At 40.9% G+C, this 20,617-nt stretch overlaps 3 protein-coding genes across 3 annotated transcripts in view; 2 read left to right on the top strand and 1 right to left on the bottom strand.

Annotated features, from left to right (window-relative positions):
• Window positions 1–496: 496 nt before the first annotated feature.
• On the top strand, window positions 497–10,045 carry ARG2 (arginase 2). Its single transcript, XM_019473197.1, is given in 7 exon segments — window positions 497–602; window positions 605–815; window positions 1,713–1,872; window positions 6,665–6,759; window positions 6,890–6,994; window positions 8,478–8,614; window positions 9,618–10,045. Coding segments are annotated over 7 exon segments (1,020 nt in total). The 3' UTR covers window positions 9,824–10,045.
• On the bottom strand, window positions 9,959–16,337 carry VTI1B (vesicle transport through interaction with t-SNAREs 1B). Its single transcript, XM_019473198.1, has 5 exons — window positions 16,281–16,337; window positions 14,836–15,027; window positions 13,372–13,545; window positions 11,394–11,455; window positions 9,959–10,325 (listed from the first exon to the last, which is right to left on the bottom strand). Exons 2-5 carry the CDS (start codon window positions 15,016–15,018, stop codon window positions 10,229–10,231), a joined length of 516 nt encoding a protein of 171 aa, XP_019328743.1. The 5' UTR covers window positions 15,019–15,027; window positions 16,281–16,337; the 3' UTR covers window positions 9,959–10,228.
• A 3,295-nt stretch (window positions 16,338–19,632) lies between these two features.
• LOC103902488 (retinol dehydrogenase 12) overlaps window positions 19,633–20,617 on the top strand; it is an 11,153-nt gene continuing 10,168 nt past the window's right edge. The window contains exon 1 of the mRNA XM_009283548.2: window positions 19,633–19,808. Within this exon, the coding sequence (XP_009281823.1) occupies window positions 19,633–19,808 (176 nt within the window). The remainder of the gene's footprint in view (window positions 19,809–20,617) is intronic.

The raw sequence follows: 20,617 nt of genomic DNA, 5'->3' as shown, positions 1-20,617 counted from the left end.
GCCAGTTTGGGTCAGCTGTCCTGGCTGTGCCCCCTCCCAGCTTCTTATGCACCTCCAGCCTTCTCAGTCGGCAGAGCATGGGAAGCTGAAAAGTCCTTGACTAGTGTAAGCACTACTTAGCAACAACTAAAACATCGGTGTGTTATCAACATTGTTCTCACCCTAAATCCAAAACACAGCACTGTACCAGCTACTAGGAAGAAAATTAACTCTATCCCTGCCGAAACCAGGACATACAGTTAGTGAAATGTTTAGTCCTAGGCATCTTTGAACAACTGAGCTCATTTAAGGCTGTATACAATCTGTCTAATTGGGAAGGAAGATGCTAATACAAACTGTACTTTTTCATGTTAAAATTGCCAAGAAATAATTCAAAAACCCCAAACTTTTTCTAGGTGACTTTCTATGATTGTCGTATCTCATCGCTATATTACAGTGACAATACTATCTTAAGCTTTCTAATCTGTAAAGTTGTGACATGGTTGTTTGCAAGGGCATGCAAATAGTCAAATGAATCCATTCCCTTCCCGTTGCTCCTTTCATACTTGCCCAACTGATTTTCTGAGGGGACCGTATTTTGAACATTTCTCTGGGCGCTTACTTAACTCACTTTCTCCTTTTGCTGCTGTGTTTCCAGGATGCCAAGTGCATGACTTTGGAGATTTGAATTTCACTCAAGTTCCCAATGATGAACTGTACAACAACCTGATCTTATATCCACGGTCAGTGGGTTTAGCCAGCCAGGTATTGGCTGATGCTGTAAGCAGAGCCGTAGCCGCTGGACACAGCTGTGTGACTATAGGAGGTGATCACAGGTGAGCTGAACTAGAAGCAATTAGTGGTGCATGCTGTGGGTTGACACTTGGAGTATAAGAATTTAATTAAAAAATAAGGGGACGGTGGGAACAACTTGGGGTCATTTCCTGGCAGTACCATAGGGTAGCAGCATTTTGATTTTATTGCTGGGGCTTTTACGGTGGAACATAGAAGACAGCTACAAAAATCTGACCTTCTAAGACAGTACTGCTTAGGTCCAGGCTGTTCTGCGATCTGCAGACATACAAATGAGGTTTTCCTGGATTTTCCTGTTTGGGAAAGTTTGTGTGATCAGGTCCCTTTAGGAACTGTTGCGGTTTCTTTATTGCTGAATGTTTAGTGATGTGTCTCTTGCCCCTCAACTCTCGGGATGTCAACTCTTAGGATGGGTTTGTAGTGCCTGCACACAGACCATTTTGTAATAGATCTTACAACATGTGAATCTCTTTCTCCTCTTTTTCACTAACCTTTGGTCTGAGAATTGGTTGAAGAAGGTAGGGCATGTAAGAATGAATTGTGGGGGAAGGTGTCATGACTGGAATCAAAAGTGGGTGAATAGCAGAATTGATGAGTGAGCACACTAGATTTTTCTAAGAGATCATTTGGAGCTAGAACAGGTGAAGATTAGAGTGTGGGAAGGGCGACAGTGGAGAGAGAAAAGAGCTCTTTCTCATCTGTCAGTACTAGTATAGTCCTGTAGAGTTACTTGGAGTCTCCTGGAATCACGATAGTGGCATGCCATGCAGTTTGTATGGGATGCACCCTTTATTGTCACGGATGTCTGATGTGTTGAAACATGACAACGCTGCTGACTGAAGTTGCAGAGACTTCCCATTGTCCTTGTAGTTGTTCTGAAGGAGAAATGGTGACTAAAGACTTTGCTACTGTACTTCCAGCTTGGCACTTGGTTCTGTCAGTGGCCACGCGCGACAGTGCCCACACCTTGGTGTGATCTGGGTGGATGCGCATGCTGATATCAACACCCCTCTTACAACTCAGTCTGGAAACCTCCATGGACAACCTCTCTCATTTCTCTTGAGGGAGCTTCAAGATAAAGTAAGTAACTTGCTTGTACAGTTAGCCTACACTGAAATCCTCAGAGCATTTTACTTTCTGGTGTGAGATGCTTTCTTATCTGCAGCAAATGCAGACTTTTTTTATCTGAGTACAAGCAAAAAATGCCTATTATTTGTGTGTGTATACATGCACATATATACACACACACACACAAATGCATGCACACACACACACGTAAATATAGATACACAAGAATAAGAAAAAGCTTTTCTTTGTGTTAGCACCCTCGTGGGGTGTACAGTAAGCAAGAGTTCACACAAGCTGTATGTAGCAGCTGACCATGGTGCCGTTCCCATGTAATGAGTGGAGTTGGTGCTGAGGCTGTGCAATGGCAGCAATTCTAGCAACTGAGTAAAAGAGTGAACCTCCCCCCAGCTGAGCCTGTGAGAGCTGTGCTGAGCTCACCTCCAGTGACAGCTGGTTCCTGCATATCTTGCATGCTTCTTCTGCTTAGTTTGGCTCTTCCATGTTTTGACATTGGGGCCTGACAGGGGCTGCTCCTGCACGATCTCTCCTAACTGGCTGCTCTGGTGTTGGCTCCACTGGCAAATATTACAAATCAGAACAGCTGTACCTGCTTACAGGGTGCTTTTAAAGAGATAGTCTTTGTCTTGAAAAGAGGTCAAATTATCAAAAAGAGCTGTTTACTGGGGCACATGGAATGTGCATAGCCAGTTTTTGCTACTGTCAAGATGCTAAACAGTAGGTTGACCTAAGGCCCACACATCCTTTTTGGCTTAGCTGCAGACTGTATCTCCCTATACGGATACCTGTACCATCTACTGGAGACACTACAGTGGCAGCCTGTGCATTCTTAATAGCTGGGGCCTTTGCAGTAGGAACTTAGATATGACAATCTGCTTCTGCTGAAGCTTAGGCTGGGGAGTGGGAGCAGGATCAGCAACTGCAGGTTGAGAATGGATGCTGGAGCTGCAGAAAAACTGACTATTTTATTCTGGCACTTTGCACTGCTAGTCATTTCTCTTCGATTTCTTTTTTCTCTCTGATAAATGTTGGAGGTGCTGTGTTGATGGAAGCACACCTCTTCCAAGGAGGATCAAGCATGTTTAACATCTTTATGGCTACTGAAGATACCATTGCGTTAGTACCTGTTTGGCATAGCAAGATTGCTATCATCTGGTAAAGCTCTTCTGCTTTTCTCCTGCAAATTCTTTCAAATGAATTCCATCCGCAAGTCAATAGAGTCATTTGGTGCTTTTACATACTTTCCTTTTTCTAATAATTCTTGCATGGTCTCTACAAACATGCTAGAATTCCCAAAGTAATGCAGAATTAATGGGGCTTCTTGAAATACTCCCAGGACATGAGAAGGTTAATATAAAAGGTTACTGTATTTCTAGTTTCTTGCCCGTAAGTTAAAGGGGGTGATATTTTTCTTCTTTTTGGCAACTGTATCCACTTCTGCAGGAGAGATGGGAAGAGCAAGAGAAAATTTTGTGAATTTTGGAGCTCAACTAAGGTGAACGGTTTATGTCTTGGTAAGAACAGAACAAAGCCAAGTTCTTTGATAGCTGAGGAAGGAGGAGAAAGGCAGAGTAAGATATGCCACTTTCCTCTTTTGTCATAGGACAAAAGTATTTAATCGACTTCCTGTGTATACATTGTTGGTTTCTGGTCTGCTGGGCTCCAGTTCTTGAGCAGCACAGAAAAGCAGTATTTTTATCTTTTTTTTAGAGCTACTAAAAGAACGCTGTGAGCTTTCTGGGGTCAGTGGGGGAGCAGACCTCCTGCCAGCAGCAGTAGTGAAGAAAGAGTAAGATTAGGCTACACTTTGAGGTGAGTTAGTCAGGTATGGTGCTGGTTATGAGATCTCGTCACAAGCCCACCTAAATTCTAGCTGGCAGGAAGCGTATGCAGAAACATCTGACAACCTGTATTTGCAGCTACACAAACAAGTGTGTACTCATTTAGAGGGTTTTCTTACCATACTGTATTCCTGTTCAGAGGGAGGAAAAACATCTGTCCTGCTGGTACAAGAAGGCTTCTACAACAGTATAAATTTTTAAACAGCTGTTTAGCAGTAGTAGAATGTGCCTTCAACAATAGCTTGTCTGGCTACATATCTGACTCACTGGAGGGAACCTTTATGTGTGAACAGGTGCATGTGGCTCACTCTCATCCAGTAGAGCAGTTGCGCTGATAACAGGACAAAAAAATATACTGTCCTTTCCTGACTGCTTTGGAAGGATTCTTTTTGAATCCTAAAACTGTCTGCCACCGGCAAGAAGGCTACTCTAGTCCCACACTCTGCTAAACATAACTTCTTTCTCAAAGCAATAGACAAACTAACCAGTTGCACTTTGCTTCTCAAGGAGGTTTCTATCCTGTCAAAGGGTACATTGCATAGCAGTGTGAGAGGACAAAAGAGATCTTGCAGTGAGCCCTATATCTCCTTCCTTGCTTTCACTCATGCTGTGAAGGGAGTTTTGAGTAACCCCTCCCCACCATGAGACATCTGTGTGTATGCTTCTCTGGGTGGACTCCCCTAATTCCACCAAACTGTCTCTCTGGGTCACAAGATTTGGTCACCAACCTAATAGTTTCAGGAAGGGCTAGTTAGCACTTGGTTCCCTGTCTAGATTGTTTTGTAGAACCACAGAGAAACAACAGCTCCTTTGAGGATATAAAAAGAGCAAAACAGCCTGCATGATTACATTTTATCTTCCTGATTCATTGCCCATCTCTACTAACTGGTACTGCTCTTCCAGCATCTCCAGGCTCCTTGTTCTTCATTCACTATCAAGATGACAGGAGACAGAGGTAGTAGCACAATCTGTTTAGACTGTTCTTGACCCCATGCCAGCAACTCAGTTTAGCTGCTGTAATCTTCTGTGGGATTGCCGGAGACCCGAGTCAGGAGCACTGTCTCTTTGCTTGGTTAGTTTTTGAGACACATCAAGTCCTAGCCCTTGTTCACCGTATGACCCTACAAACAGCTGTCCTGGCACAACACAACAGGGGGAACTGATGGGGCAGCAACTGCTTAAATTAGCACACCTGCCAAGAAATCCCCCAGGCTGTTTCAAGTCCCTCAGTTTAGGTGTTTTCTCACCTGTTCTCAGAATCCTTCACATATCCAGGGCTGATGACCTTGGTCAATGCTCTACTGAATTAAATGTCCCCATGTAGCAGACAACATGAAGTATAAAAGTGATACATCTGGCTATGAAATAAAATAAAGCATTTGGCCAGGTCACTGTAGAACACACCCTGGTGTTGCTTGCATAGTCCATTCACAGGCTGTCAGCTGCTACTTGTTTGTCCAGTTAGCTTCACAGGAGCACTGCTTGGTACTCCTCAAGGCAAGGTGGCACTTTAGGGTCTTTAAAAAACTTTTAAAAATAATTTTGTTGTTTTAAGGCAAGTATTTATGAACATGATCCTTTGACTGGCATTCCTCAAACCAAGCATTAGTGTCAGGGCTCCTGGAACCATTCAAAACTAAACTGCTATTAATAACTTAAAATGAAAATGCCTGCACCTTTTTCCGATGCCTGTTTGGCTTTACTAGCAGCAACTCCTTTTTTATCACAACAGTAAAAACAGAGCCTACCCAAGGAAGTTAAGGCATTCCATTTTCTTTATTTAAAGAGGAAGAGATATAATTAAAAATGGCAGTATTAAATCTACTAACTCATTGATACTAGAGAGTATCTGACAATACTATCAATACTATGCTCAGCTTATGCTATGGTGATGGGTTTTGCAGATACAGCTTCATTTCTGAGACCTGAATTATTTTTCCTAGTGGTCTCCAATTCATTTATCCCTCTTCTGAATTCATGACTGCAGAAAAGTTTGAGGTCACTGCCCCAGAGTAACAAATACTTTTATTATACGTGCTTATTTAATCCCAACATAATTAAATATAGCTATGGGTGCGTTAGCCTTTAAAAACAAATCCAAATGGTGTAACTAGGATATAATTAGTAATTGAGAAGTATAAGAGGGAAACAAAGCCTTCTTGCTGCTTGGCATCTGTGTTGGCTGTAGCCATTTTCAGAGCTGGGAGAGGAAGAAGAGAAATTTGAGTTAATTTAAAGCACTCCTCAAATTAGTAGCTATTACTAATGGAAGGATTTTTATAATTGCATACCATGACTACTTAATTACCAAAGCTGAAAAATGATGACATCATCATCTTTCATTTGCTGTCCTAGACCTGCTCTCTTCAGTTCTACATTAAAAAGCAGTATGTTGTAGCCCAATGTGGAAGCCCAACTTCTTGTCATGCTCTTTTTTTTTTCTTTTAACTTCCCACTTTGAATTTGTCCCATCTTTAACATTTCTTTTGCAACAAAGTTTGCATGACTTTTGGTGATTCTCCTAAAGATACAGGTGCCTTGGTTTTTATTCTGCCACTTAAGTATGATGTACTGGGTAAGTTACATAGCACTGCCATTAAATGTACCGTATAAGTGAATCTGGGTATCTAGTTTCTTATCATTCCCCCTTACATTCACTGATGCTAATTGCCTATTGCTTGTGGATTTGGGCTTTTTATTCCTCCTCTTCAAACTGGAAAACGTAGAAGAGTTAAAAACTTCATCCATTACCATTCAACTCAGGTAAAATGGTACAACAAAGGTAAGGAAGGACTGATTAAATCAGGAAGCCAAGCTCTCAAGTGATGAAGTTTCTCTGTTTAGACAGAGAAAGGATGTTATAAATAAAGTTTTGAGGGAAGCATTAAATACAATTTTGTTATATATGTCATTAAACTAACCTAATACCAAACCTTTGCTTACAGGTACCACAACTTCCTGGCTTCTCCTGGCTAAAGCCCTGCCTTTCAGCATCTGACATTGTGTACATTGGTTTGAGGGATGTGGATCCTGCTGAATAGTGAGTTGATTTAGATTAAAGGATTTTTGTAAAGGCTGAAACCAGGCATTCTTTCCACATCTGGCTGTTCACAAGGGTTGCTAGATTTAAGCTTAGGCCAGTAATGATTTTTTTTTTATTATTTTAACAGCTATATTTTGAAGAACTATGACATCCAGTATTTTTCCATGAGGGATATTGATCGCCTTGGAATTCAGAAGGTTATGGAAAGAACATTTGAACAACTGATGGGCAGGTAACAAACTATTATCTGATTTAAACTACTCTTATCATCCACTTGTTGAATATCTACTTTCCTGAAAGTTATTTAAATGAAGGTCACTCTTGATGTAAGGCGGCCTAACAGAACTGTGACAGTGTCCAGTAAATAAGTAAAGCCTTAGCACTGACTTTAGTCCTCGACTTCCACATCTTGAACTGGAACCATTTCACAGTGTTTGGCAGAAAGCTACGAGATAGGTTACATTAGTCACTACAGTTGCGGCTCTGTTTTATATGATTTGTTCTGTTTCTTGAGGAATTCTGTATTTTGCTGCAGTTTGACAAGATGTTTGAATCAACTCAAGAGTCTAGGATATACATTACACTTTTAAAAATACATATAGCAACTTGACAGTAACTTGAATTCAGCTGTTAGTACATGAGGTAGAAGCATTTGATGGCTTCCCCCTTAGACTATGCTCACAGATGCTGTCCTGATGACAGCTGCCACTTTCAGTTCAGCTAGTGAAGTTCACTCCCTTACTTAAGTTCAATGCTGAAGTCTTTGCTAACCTTGTTTAAGACTGGGGAACCAGATCAGGGAGCAAATCATGCTAGTCTAGGGACACAGGGAGAGGATCAGTTAGAAAGGGTAACCTCTCACCACAGGGTAGAACAAAGTCCTGTAGGCAGAACAAGGTCCACGTACCTGTGCTGCATACTGTTGTATCTAAAGGTGTGCTCACCCTTCCTAGCTGCAGCTGTGCCAAGTAACGAAGTTGCTAATCCAGATGCTTCTCCCTACTGAGCATCTGCAGTAAGTTGGAATTACACAGTCTACCACTTAAATAGCTCATCTGAGTGACAAGCAGTGTCCAATTTATTAAGCTGTCATTGGTTGCCAGACTTCACGTAGTAACTAACGTTTTAGGTTTGAGATTATCCTTCACTTTTTCATCAGCTAGGCTTACATGGCAGAGTTTGGAGGCAGCCTTCAACTATTGACCTGAAAAATGCAGAATGCCCCATTCATCTCGATGAGCTGTCTATGAAATCCTCAAGCTTGGTGCTTCCTCCATCCTAGATGCCACACAAATCAATGTTTCAGCCTTTCACCCTGGCTTTCTGTACAAAAGGAGAAAAGGCTGGATTATATCATACATTTCTCTACGTTTTTCCAACTAAAGAGACAAATACCAGATAAGATGGTTAGAACTGAAGTACTTATCTTCAGCCAAATCACACCTGAGCAGATGCTCAGTGAACCTAGAAAGAGAAACTTCTGTTTTCCCAATGTGTACTGGGGAAAGTTCTGAGCTAAGAGATGTTTCAGAGTCCAAAGATACTAAAAGAAATAAAAAATCCTTTCCAAATGTATGCAAGCCATGGTGTAGGACTTAGGACCTTTAGCATCATGGAGCATGATGCTACTTTGCTGATCAGCCTGGACAGTAAGAAATACATGTAGTAAAAGTTTGAGGTTCTGAGATTGCTTTTCTTGTTTTATTCTGTCTCAGGAGACAGAGACCAATTCACCTGAGTTTTGACATTGATGCTTTTGATCCCTCGCTGGCTCCAGCAACTGGGACTCCTGTTCTGGGTGGATTAACTTACAGAGAAGGCATGTACATCACAGAAGAGATACACAACACAGGTAGGAGTTGACCAGCAGTACTGGACTTAGGCCAGGACAGGACGAACTACATAGAGCTCCTAGTGGTTATGTTTTTCCTATGTAACTTGATAGTAAGATAAATGTAGTCAAACCTAAGGTGCCTATAAAGTCAATTCAGCCTTCAGTAAGGGAAAAAAGTCCTATGGTTGGGCAATTCCCCAGGGGTTGGAAGCAGCTTAACCATCAACAACTTCAACTTACAAAAGTAAATAAAATACATAATATAGTAACAACTAATGCCAAAAATTACTTGGTCATCTTGTATAATACTGTCCCCTACTCCTAAGTGCATGAGGTCAGATGTAAAAATGGGCATCTGGAATGAAAAAAATGGATGCAAACAGTTTTAAACAGTTTGAAGTTTCATTCTAGGATTCAAGGCTAGCAAGTCAAGCTTTCACTAAGTATACTGCAGTTGACTCAATAGATGAGGAATTTCCTCCTTATGCCTTGAAGTTTTTATTTAATTTGTGTAAACAATGAGTTATTTGCAGTAGAAGTTGGTATGGGAAGAAGGAAAAAAAAAAACCAAACCCAGAAGTTGGTATGGGAAGAAGGAAAAAAAAAACCAAACCCAAAAAACCACCAGACAACAGATTCAATAGAATCATGAATAGGATGGCAAAAAATACTAGGTGAGACTATTTATATCCCCTAATTTTTGGACTGGGAGAAAACAAGATTAAAAAACATTCCCCTCGTAAGTGTATATAGAACATCAAACTTGTTTTTCCTGAATGCTAAAAGCATGGATGAGTGAGGTAGTGACGATGTAAGAAAGAGCCAAATTAAAACCACAAACTTGCATCTAAGAATGATAACCTCATCCCTCACTTGAGAGCCAATTTTACTTGTCTAAGGGGTAGAGTAGGTCACAAGCTCAAGTATCAGACTTGCCACAATGAATGAAAGGCTGCAGAAGAAACCCTATTAGAGATTCTACCCTTTTTCATAGTAACAAAGCTGTAAATCATTTTCACAGGAATGCTTTCAGCTGTAGACATGGTTGAAGTCAATCCACTGCTTGGAGCTTCTCAAGAGGAAGTGAACGCAACTGCTAGTCTTGCAGTCGACGTGATAGCAACGTGCTTTGGGCAGACAAGGGAAGGAGCACACGCCGCTTTTGATGAACTCCCAACACCCAGTTCTCCAGATGAATCTGACAGTGAAGAGCAAGTGAGGATTTAAGAACCCGAAGTGTTGGGTACATTGGACATTATAGAGCTCTGCTGAGGCACTTGAGTGGATAGGTTGTCAACAATTGGCAAATACTGTTAACTTCTCAATTTTTAAATAAACTAGCTTTTCCACTGATCAGTGGTTACTTTATTACATACCAAGATTTATTCATTTAGTTACGTATATACAAATTGAGACAATAAAATATTTATTACCTTCTTATTAATCTTACCAGTAGTTCAAAGTCTGTCTCTGCATTTTCCTTTTACTCCCATTCTCTGTCTTTCTAGTGCCAGTACAGTTTCAGCTGAACCTGCTGTCTCATGAGACAGTTCAATCCTCAGACATTCAAAGGGAACAGACATCCCATCCGGTTCCTCAACCATGGAAAAAGCTCATCTCACTCATGAAGATTCATCTGCTGCGAAAGAACTTGTAGTAGACCACACCTCCTAGGATGGCTAGTTCCAGGATGATGATAATTGACAGCAACAACTTATTAGTGGTTACTCTAGAGTTAAAAAATAAAAAAAATCAAAGATAGCTTTTTCCCCCCTTGATTATGAAAGCAGATTCTAGATAATTTGGTCACCATCATACCTTCAATAAGTATACTCCCTGTTTCAGCTAGACCACAAAGTGCTATTCGAATAGCTCTTAACAAGCAGGAAGGGACAAACTCGGTAGTTTCCTACTCATGTTTTCCTGGAAATTCTGCTTAAATCTTGTACTTCAACAGCAGCAGTTCTGTTCCTCTTCCCCTGCCCTGCAGAAGGCAGACCGTTCTGCTCTGTATGTGCCTACTCATTCCATTAAGCAAAGAGGAAAACATCAGTTGAACTCCTGTGCTAAAACTCACCTTGTGGTGTTTTTACTTGGAACCTTGGAGTTGAAGTAAAACTATAACATCTCAAAATAATAATGTACTTCTACTATTGAAAATTATACAGTTATCATAAACTTCCTTTAGCGACAGGTATAAAGGAAAGGTTGTAAGGGCAGAAGTACCTACTGGAAATACACTCCATGAACTAGTTTATAAGGACAATTAAACCGTATAGTTAAGAAATTATAAATACCCTTAAGCATACAAGGCTCTAGTCATCAAAATAGTGTATGGTCAGGCGCAGAGTTTCTCCTACGACAGCCTAGCTACCCTAGGGCATTACTGTGGGCTAAACAGATTTGTCTCATCATCAGACATCTAAACCACTTAATGCTGCAGTGATTTATGGCACAGCTTTTTCCAACCTGAATAACGAAGAGTTGCATCTAAAGTTACCATTAGCAATTCACTGTAACTTGCTTATGTCCAAATCTCTCCCCTCACCACCATTTATCATACAGGATGGTTAAAGACCCCATATTATCCTAAATGAGCGGCACAATTACCTAATGGTAATTACCAGAGAGGAGAAAAGACAAATTGGCATCTGCACACAGGCACGCATTCTGTTCACGCGTTCCCCAAAACCTCCCTGCAGTTCCAGCTGACGCTCTGTTCCCTATTTTTTGCCTGCATCCGGCAGGCAACAATGCTACCTGCCGAGTGCTGCTCTAAGTCAGTCACGCTACTCACCTCCTGGACATAGAACGTAGAATCTTGCGACTCTTGCTCAAGTTTTCACTTGTATTCACCAACTAAGAAGAAACAGAAGTTATTTGCCAGTTGAACAAGTATACAGCAACTCTGTAAAGATGCACCTGTAAGTAGCGGGTGTTGAAATGTTGCAATTAAGAACGGGACCAAGGCTAACCGTATATTCTCAAAATTCAGAGACAACATTGTTCTCTATGCACAATACAAGCTGGAAGCGTTGGCTCCTTCCTTTCTAAGGAGGAAGTAAGACTTTCGTGTATACTTTCCCTTAGATACACGCAAAGATAAGCAATTTAGGATCACTTTCTGCCCCTTTAGCTAATCTACAAATATCAGAAAGTTGTTATTAGCTCCTTTCATTAAATTTCATTTCATTATTCTAGTTGTTGACACCAGAAGAAAAAAACAATACTGACGTGTTCTCCCCAGTGTGTTTCTGGAACTGTTTGAAATGCTGTTCAATTTCTAGCCAAGAAAGAACCATGTTGCACCGACAGGTCTAAGTGACCCAGTGGATATGAGCTCTGAACTGTTAATAGATAATCCACGTCAGCTTTGCAATGCTCAGAAGTGAACTGTCAAGTATTTCTCAGGCAGCTATTAAGAAGCATGTAATTACATGAGGTTACAGACAACTAAAAAAAGCTGTTGTCTCAGAGAGTCAGGATTCATGATGTGCAGCCACTGGAGGTCTCCAGGTAAGGTCTCGCTATTCCACTTCCAAAACTTCAGGGGAAGTAAAAGGTAAGCCAGGTCGCTTACCGTCACAGACACCTGCCTGCACAATTCCTCTGTAGTTTAAGCTATTGCCCTCAGCTGCAAAACTGGCCCTGTAGGTATGTTACCTTGCACTGAGATGGACCAAGTTGGGAAGAAAACTACCAAGTCCATTCAAAGCATACTAGATTTCCAATCTTTGCTATGAAAGACCAAGCACGGAGAAAGTCTGCTTCGAGTTGGAATGTATGTTTAATACAATTCAGCAATACAATGCCTGAAAGGCTCACACTAAAAGTCACAGCTTCATGAACAACTGTGGGCAGACTGACATGCTTGAAGGACTATATTATTTTTAATTAGAAAAAGAACAGACAAAAACTATACCTACAAATCTTAAGATCACATTTCCTTTCCTGCTCTCCAACCCAAATTTGGGAGCAGGGCAAATCAAATTCTGACTGAAATTGGAAAACTGCTTAAATGAAAAAGCTACAGGCTTTGTTGTAATGAGTAGAGATAACTCCCAAGAAAAGGGTATGCTTTTTGTTTTGGCTGAGCGTGCTTACTTGCCAAACTCGGGGTCCCCCTGCAAGTCACTCGCCTAAAAGTTTTACACTCGGGATCCCTTGTACACACAGACAATCCCATCAGTTTGTTACTTCAGAAGTCAAATTCTCAGTTTTGCATATGTGTGTACACAAAAGAAATGAACTACTTCCTAAAGCTGCCACAGTAGAAGCAGAGCTTCTTGAGCCAAGGATGAGGAACGGGCATCTTGTCTGACACCACTTTCTCCCTCCTTAGCTAACCTACAAATATTGTAAGGTTAGTAATTAAGCTTCTGTTGAATTTAATTTCATTAGAAGAACTTGCTAACTGCCTCCCAAATCTAAACCTTTACTAGTAATCTAGTGCTGGGCTACTCCTCAGCATTTTTTTTAAATCTGTAATTTTTTCAGTAATGCTATTTTTTTTTAGCAGTGGTCTACAGGTCTAATATCCAATCTTGCACAGACATAGCAGCAGACATTTGGCCATCGTGCTTTGGGCCCTTCTACAGTAGTTTTTTTCCTTTCACATGCACAGCATAGAAATGTAGCAGCCTGGATTTGGTCTGTAGAAACATCAGTTGAATGACCACATCTAGGGAGGTCTCCGAGAGTAATTACTGGCACACAGTTCCCGCTAAGCTAACATCAGGTTGTTTCAATACAATGCCCGCAGTTTCCCTGCTTACTCTGCTCTTGGTGCGTTCCAGTTGCTCCCGCTGCTCCCCAAGTTCTTCAATTATATCGGTGCCAATCTGATCTGTTTCGGCGGCAATTCGATGCGAGCGCTCAATGCTCTGACTGGCTCGGCTCAGGCTGTCCGTTCCCTGGAGAAGCAGCACCCTCTGTGACTGCAGGTTAGTCTGAAAAATAACGTATGCTTAACTATTAAGCACAAAGAGAGAGGTATTAGGCTTCTGACATATTAAAAAGTTAGGACGTGACTCCATAGGCCATCCATTTGCATTAGCTGTACAAGCTTCTTACGTTAACTGATGTAGCCCAGTTAATCTTGAAAGAGTTCTTGTTCACATTGTAAGATTATGGCCAAATCTGGCTAAACCTTGAAAAAGAAGGACACGCAACTGAAGGGTTAAAACAGTTACAAAAAAACTTGTCTTTACAACAATTTACTGTTCCATCAAAGAACGTTTACATGAAAATACTATCTTTGCTTTCCAGATGCTAACTTTTCCTTCCATTCATATCTAAACTCAGTCCTATTTGTGACTTCACAGTTGGTTGCCAGGGAGATCATTAAGAGTTTACACAGTCAAAGGATTAGGAACAAACAGCACTAACAGATGGACTGCTAAGTAACAAAGATCCTCTTTTCATGCCAGTAGCCTCGGCTAGAGGATAAGAAATGTTTGCTCACCTTGGGGTCAAGAGGTAGCTCAAAATAAAGTATTTTCTGAAGCTTCAGAAAGTCTAATCTACCACCCTGCTCTCAGGTTTTAGAGGAACCAATCAAAAGGAATCAAATGCAAAAATTTACCAAGCTACTGCAGAACAAGATACTAAGGAAAGAGCCTCCCTCAAACCTTCCTTTTCTAAGGCAGGCAAACAAAAAGCCCACCTCCATGAACTTTCTGTACAGACGACAGCACCAAAGAAATTGGTGTATTCCTTGCACTGTAGCAGCACATCCATAGTGAACAAAGTGCTAGAGGATGACTTCTCATATTTTCTTGAAATTGTCTACACTGAGATTGCTTAAAAGAGAATTCTACCAAAGAACCTACACAGTGCATGATTCACACACTTTGCTAGTTTTGGAGACTAAAACTAGATCAATTAACCTTTCTTCTCAGTCAGTAGCATCACTTTTGTGTTCTCACTGCTGTAGGGGAATGATTAAATACAGCATTTCAGTACAGAATGTCGTGTAAGTTACTAACAGCATGGTATTCAAGGACTTCCCTTTTGATTATGCGCATATCTTTGTTTTAGAACAGAAAAGCTCTCCTTTGAGTTCCAGGTGTCCTTCTCCTCCCTGAGATGTTCATGTTACATGCAAGAGAGATATACAGGGAGTTATACAAGCACAGAAGCTAAGTGGATTAAAGTAGAAACACTGTAAACAATACATCTGGAATTTTTTTTTTAAATGATCACAGCAATGTTAAATAAAATTTATATCTAATTCTCACACTCTGTTCATTTTCTGTGGAGAAGATTCCGTATTTTGTATCGCCTTGACTTCCAGGGCCCAATCCCAAATCTGTGCTTCTCATCTCTCTCTGGAACATGGAGAGGTCTCTTCTGTATGCCCGGATTTTGCTCATCATTTGGTTGCGGAAAGGCAGGGGAGCATACTTCAGTTCTTCCTCCATTTCCCGTAGCTTTAATGGAAGAAAATGTGTTTATTTTTTAAAGCACCAAATCTATTCTTATCAGCAGCTATACTCAAAACTCACCACCAGATGAAGGGATTCACATGTTTTTTATGTGGATGAGGGGGGGATTAACCCCAAACCCTATACCCCTCATCTGGTATTGAATACACCGTTCTGCCTAATGCTGTTCAGCCCACAAGGATATTCAAATACACAATGCCTCAAGGAAAAAAAAGAAAAGAAGAAAAAATTAATCGCCAAGCTTGAATGCTTGCTATTTTCTGAAACGTTGCTCCGTAACTTCAAAATGTGCAGTTCTCACTTTCATATTGTTTAAGCATTTATAGGATGGGTATCAGCTTCTCATCATATCTATGCAACAGAGATCTACCGAATAGGTAGGCATGCCACTAAATTCATACTCTGAACATCCGGGCCTGGCAACTGGAGTTAGGATTTGTAAACCCTGGGATTGTGGATGCGTGAATTTTCCCATCAACTTTTGGTGACAGTTGTTACAAATTCACAGTGCTTAAAGCTGCCCACCAATACGAGCTCTCTCACAATATGAACTCTGCTTCTCATACATCACCTACGCAGATACATGTCAATAAAACCCAGTAAGTTAGAGGAATAAAGCATCTCTCTCAAAAGAATGTTCAGCCGTGACGCAAAAGCATCCTAGGAAATAGCACATTAAGAAGAAAAGAAAGCTTAATCCATAATGTCTTTCTTGAAAAGACAAGTCACATGGGTTTTTTGTGCAGTTCCACATCACCTGCTGTCCAGGAAGCCTATACAACAGAGGTTTCAACTATTCAAGACCCCTGATATTTAACCATCAGACTATTATAGAAAGATCAGATGGGTTGAAAGAAGAGAGGGTGTGGGGGGGGGTGGGGGGGGGGGAGAAAATAAAAAAAAGATTCTCTACATGCCCTCCCTACAATCTCTAGCAATTGTAATTGCACCTCTGTCACTCTCCTTTGTTCAACAAAGGTAAGGTGATATCCAAACCGAGCACTCAAAAGAAAAAATACACATGTAATAATATTTGTCTGTATCTATCTATGTATATATACACAACAGTCTTGCAAACACAGACACATCTATCAGATTAACGAATGAAACATTAAAAAAAAATACATTTGCCTGCCAGCATAGAACCACAAAGAGAGTAAAATTTGGAAGTATTGTCCTTTTTAAGGCATCAGTGTTTCAACTGGTCAGAAAGGCCAAAAGTCTAGACTTTGGTTTACCGTTTCATTTGCTTCACGCTGTTTCTCATCAAATTCTCGAACTAGTTTCTTCTTCTCCTCTGTGGAAGAAAAAGTAGTATGTCATATAAACCATACAGAAATGACAACAGAACTCAATCCATTATAGACAAGGAAGCTGCCACAGATGGCTGATTACAGAGGCACCAGGTCAAAATTTCCCTCAAACAGGAACGGCCTGTTCTTACAGCAACTTATCAGAAGAGGATGGGGGGAGAGAGCAGAAACCACCCTTCCAAATGCTGGCCACTACCTCTGGTAGACAAAATAAGTCATTTTTCAAACCTGAAATATTTTTCTGACCTATTATCCTCCAATCTCCGCTGACAGAATTGCATGTTGAAAAACATTTAACATGAAAGGATAACAAACAGGACAGGCTGGTAAACAGCTCATAAGCATTTCTTATTTTTTGCACACATTTGGCAAGATTACTGAAGGCTGAAACTGTAACTTGGATTTGAACAGAACCATCAAGTCAATCTACATTTCCAAGTGAGCCCTGAAATTCCTGGCAGACAGGGCACTCTGCATTCTTGTGGTCATAAAGTAATTAGGTATATGGGATAAGCATTCTAGAGTACTCGGAGATTAAAGATGCCATCAAGATATCACCTCAGGTTCACAGATTAATGCCCAAATACTTCCCTCTACTGGAATGATACCACTTGTTTGAATCAGCCAACACCACTAGACATTTTACCTGTTTGAGACAGTCATTTGCTAAGGTCCTTGTGTCTAGGGCTTTGGAGGCCAAAGGATGGGTTTTACCGCCGTTATTCTATTTTTAAACAAAACCTTCAGACACGTAGTTTGCATGTGTTAAAAAACTATCATACCTCTCTAATATCCACTATCAATGAAAGCAGAATTCTGAAACTCCCGTTATCTGAATGGAGCAAAAATGTATGTTTTATAAGCTTTCGCAAAAGCACTGAAGACGACCACCAGAGGACTCCTGAAGAGCACCGCTGAATGAAACCAAATTCTATCAGAAGTCTGATAAATAGGCACTAGCCTAATTCATATCTCAGGAGAGGATAAATCAGTCTTAAATAAAATTTTGGGTAGCAAAAAATGCAGTCATCTTGGTAAAACGTCTCTAGTTTGATTTAACTTAAAGACAAAACTAAAGATAACAGTATGAAAACATCGCTGCAGTAAAAAACTGACTTAATAATACCTTTTTGTAAATATGATCCTCTGCGAAAGAAGCAGTTTTTAAACGACCGAGCTCTCAACAGAGAATAGGAAAAAAATTTGAAGCGATCAAAACATTGTTATATAGCTCCTCTCATATACATGACGTACCTAAGCTGTAGCCTTTCCCGTTCAGTTCAAATTCATATTAAGCCCCAGAATTTGAACCGCAGAGAACTTAAGACAGAATTAAAAACCATCATCTAACAAGAAGCTATCCTCTCAAGTAGCACACAGAATTATTACAGACTAAGCTACATTATGACTGTTAACATATTACACACGAGCTGGTATCAGGAAATGCAGTTTCACATTCCAGTTAATTCAGGAGAGAATGCTGACTTATGAGGTTCCTAAATACACTCTCCTCAACTTCCTCCATGATTTGCACCGTGTACATTTGTGCTGATGCAAATATTTGTGTGGCTGGGTTGCAAGTGAAATCATGGACACGAACTGCTGGAAAACAGCCTTCGGAAGTCAGTATATTGTTTCATACGGGCCATTTCGCTAATCTGATTTAAGTAGCGCCCTCTTAAAACAACTGCTGTCTCAAACTAATTGAAACCTGGTGCAGCACTGAAAAAAGCAGCATTTTACCTCCTCTGTGTCCCCCAAGCGGATTAAGACGACACTGCACTTACAAATGAGCCGCCAAAGAGATGCTAGTTTCCAAAAGTCAAGTAGCAATGGCTCGAGACTTTTTTGTCTTATGCCAACAAGAAAACAGGCAGCGTGGCTTGAAAGCATTATACTGGATCTGCCCTAACAGAAACGCCAGAATACGTTGAGCAGTTTAATTCATATCACTCCGAATTAAACTGCGACTTAAAGCACATTGAGAGAACTTTTTTAATGCAGTGAAAGCAAAAAGTACCTAAGCCACAGTAACATTATCCACATGCTCATCAACATTTAACCGATTTATTTCCAATCAGTTAGAAATAGATTCAGTTGAGAAGTACAGCTAACCAAATTAATTTAGAGGAAAGTGTCTATATTTGAAACTGATCCAGACTGTTTAAAATGCCTTCTTAACAAATTTGCAAGGAAAAAAATTGTTTCTAGAGGTAGGAATTCGTTTGTATAGAGTGAAACAGCATTTCCAAACCTCTGCCCCTCAAAGATGTCCCAAGGACTATAGATTCTGTCTTCCCTTGAGTTTGGCAGTGTGCCAATCGTCTTGAAAGAGTATGCAAAGTTTCTTTTATTGCCTCCTGAAGTTTTCAGGATCAGGTAACTCGGAAAATAAAGATACACACACACACCCCATATGTACAAGAAGCAAACAGAGCACATTAGGAGTCAAATGCCTCCACCAGATAGACAAATTCCTGACTTACCTTAAACTCTCTTAGAACTACTCTCCAAAAATATTACCAGGATTTTTGCAGCAACAAATTTAAACAATAGAACAGTCATATTAAAATTTCATAGCATATCTGAAAAATCAGTTTGTAATTATTTGTAATCTGTTGAAAAAAAAAAAAATCTACAAGCATTGCAAAAATTGCTGCCTGTAAATACTCCATTTAAGCCTATTGCTCAGAATTCATTGCTCAAGACTACCCCAGTTCCATGGAGATCTGACAAAGCTTTACTTCACCAAGAAACCAACCACTCTCCTTTCTACTAGGAAATAAGGATTTTCTCCAACAAAGGGTATTTCTTCCTTTATGCTTCTTATTCTTGTTGACCGCTAGTGAAATTAAGCCAGCTTTGAAAGTTGTCATTTGCAGGTTCAAACATGCAAAGGTTCAAACCCCGTGCGGGTGCACGGGGGCGACACCGTTCAGTGCCCCTGGCCTTTTAAACTCTCTGGCGAAGGTGAGAGTGAGCACCGCTAAGCCCATCCAAACTTTCTGGATGAGGACCGCGACCCTGAGTCTAACTCATTATTAAACTGAAAGCCAGGTAAGAAACAGAACGTTAAGCTTTTCATAGCCTGTGTTATCTAGCACAGATTGTTATATTCTGAACAAACCATTTTTATGATTTTTACACCTAAACACATAAAATTGATCAATTCTGGGAGAATGACAAGACTATTGCAGAACGTGCCTGGTAGCCCCTACTCATTCTCGTGGTACAAAACCCAAGCTGAGCTACAGTGTAGCTGTGATAACTGTGTACCATGTTTCTCATAGGAAGGAAGTATTTCATCAGAGATTCGGTGACATCAGTAAAATTCTCCTTGTCAGATCACTTCCCTTTCCGGTTCTCAGAATACTGCCAAGTATTAAGAACTGAATTAGAAGCACAATGCCAAGTCCTACAGAGAAGTGTTCCGTCAGAGCGTTTGACCCGCTGGTATGTTATAAAGAATACCCATAAAAATCAGATTTTGCTTCTAACATAACGTTGTATAGCTTGATAGTTTTTTCTAGTCTGTGGGTAGGTCGTGCACAAACCAGACTTTTAAAACAGTCATTTAAAATGCAAGTCTTCTCCAGTAAGTCTGGAGGTTGTGGACAGTTGCGATAATAAAAATTGCTTTTAATTCTGCTGATGAGATTTTAAACAAGAGCACAACAATGACCAAAAAAAAAAGAAAAAAGAAAACCCAAAGCACTGCGGTTTAGGCAGTTCACCTAGAAACAGCAAGAAATAACATCCAAGTAACAACTCCTCCTCAGAGACAGGACTGAAGCCGAAAGCCCAGCACAGCAGTGCTTGGCTACGGAGCTGAAACGTGCCAGGCAAGAGGAGCTGCTCCAGAGGAATAAAGCGACGCACCTGCCTCGCTACTCGCGTACTTGGGGCTTTGCATGACCGGGCCTACTGCTCAAGAGCAAAGCTACCAGAATATAGCAGCAACGGAAAAATAAGACACAGCGAAGCCAGACCCGGCAAAGCCACCCGCCCCCTCCAAGGAGGCGTCTACCGAAAGCGATGCACCGAATCCCTGCAATTGCCTTGGCAAACTCCTTTCCCCCCGCCCCAGGCTTTCTTAAAGAGAGAGACTTTGCCCTCCTGGCTGTAAAAATAGGTTTATCTATGGGGAAACATCCCAAACGCCCTGCAACGGCCCTACAGCAAACCCCAGCTACCCGAGAGGCGCCCGCGGGGGAAGCCCCAACCGGAGGGCCAGCTGCCCCCAGGCAGGGAGGAGGGAAAGC

This window comes from Aptenodytes forsteri, unplaced genomic scaffold, assembly GCF_000699145.1.
Source record: "Aptenodytes forsteri isolate BGI_AS27 unplaced genomic scaffold, ASM69914v1 Scaffold486, whole genome shotgun sequence".
Lineage (NCBI taxonomy): Eukaryota > Metazoa > Chordata > Aves > Sphenisciformes > Spheniscidae > Aptenodytes > Aptenodytes forsteri.
This window is presented reverse-complemented; position numbering and strand designations above follow the sequence as displayed.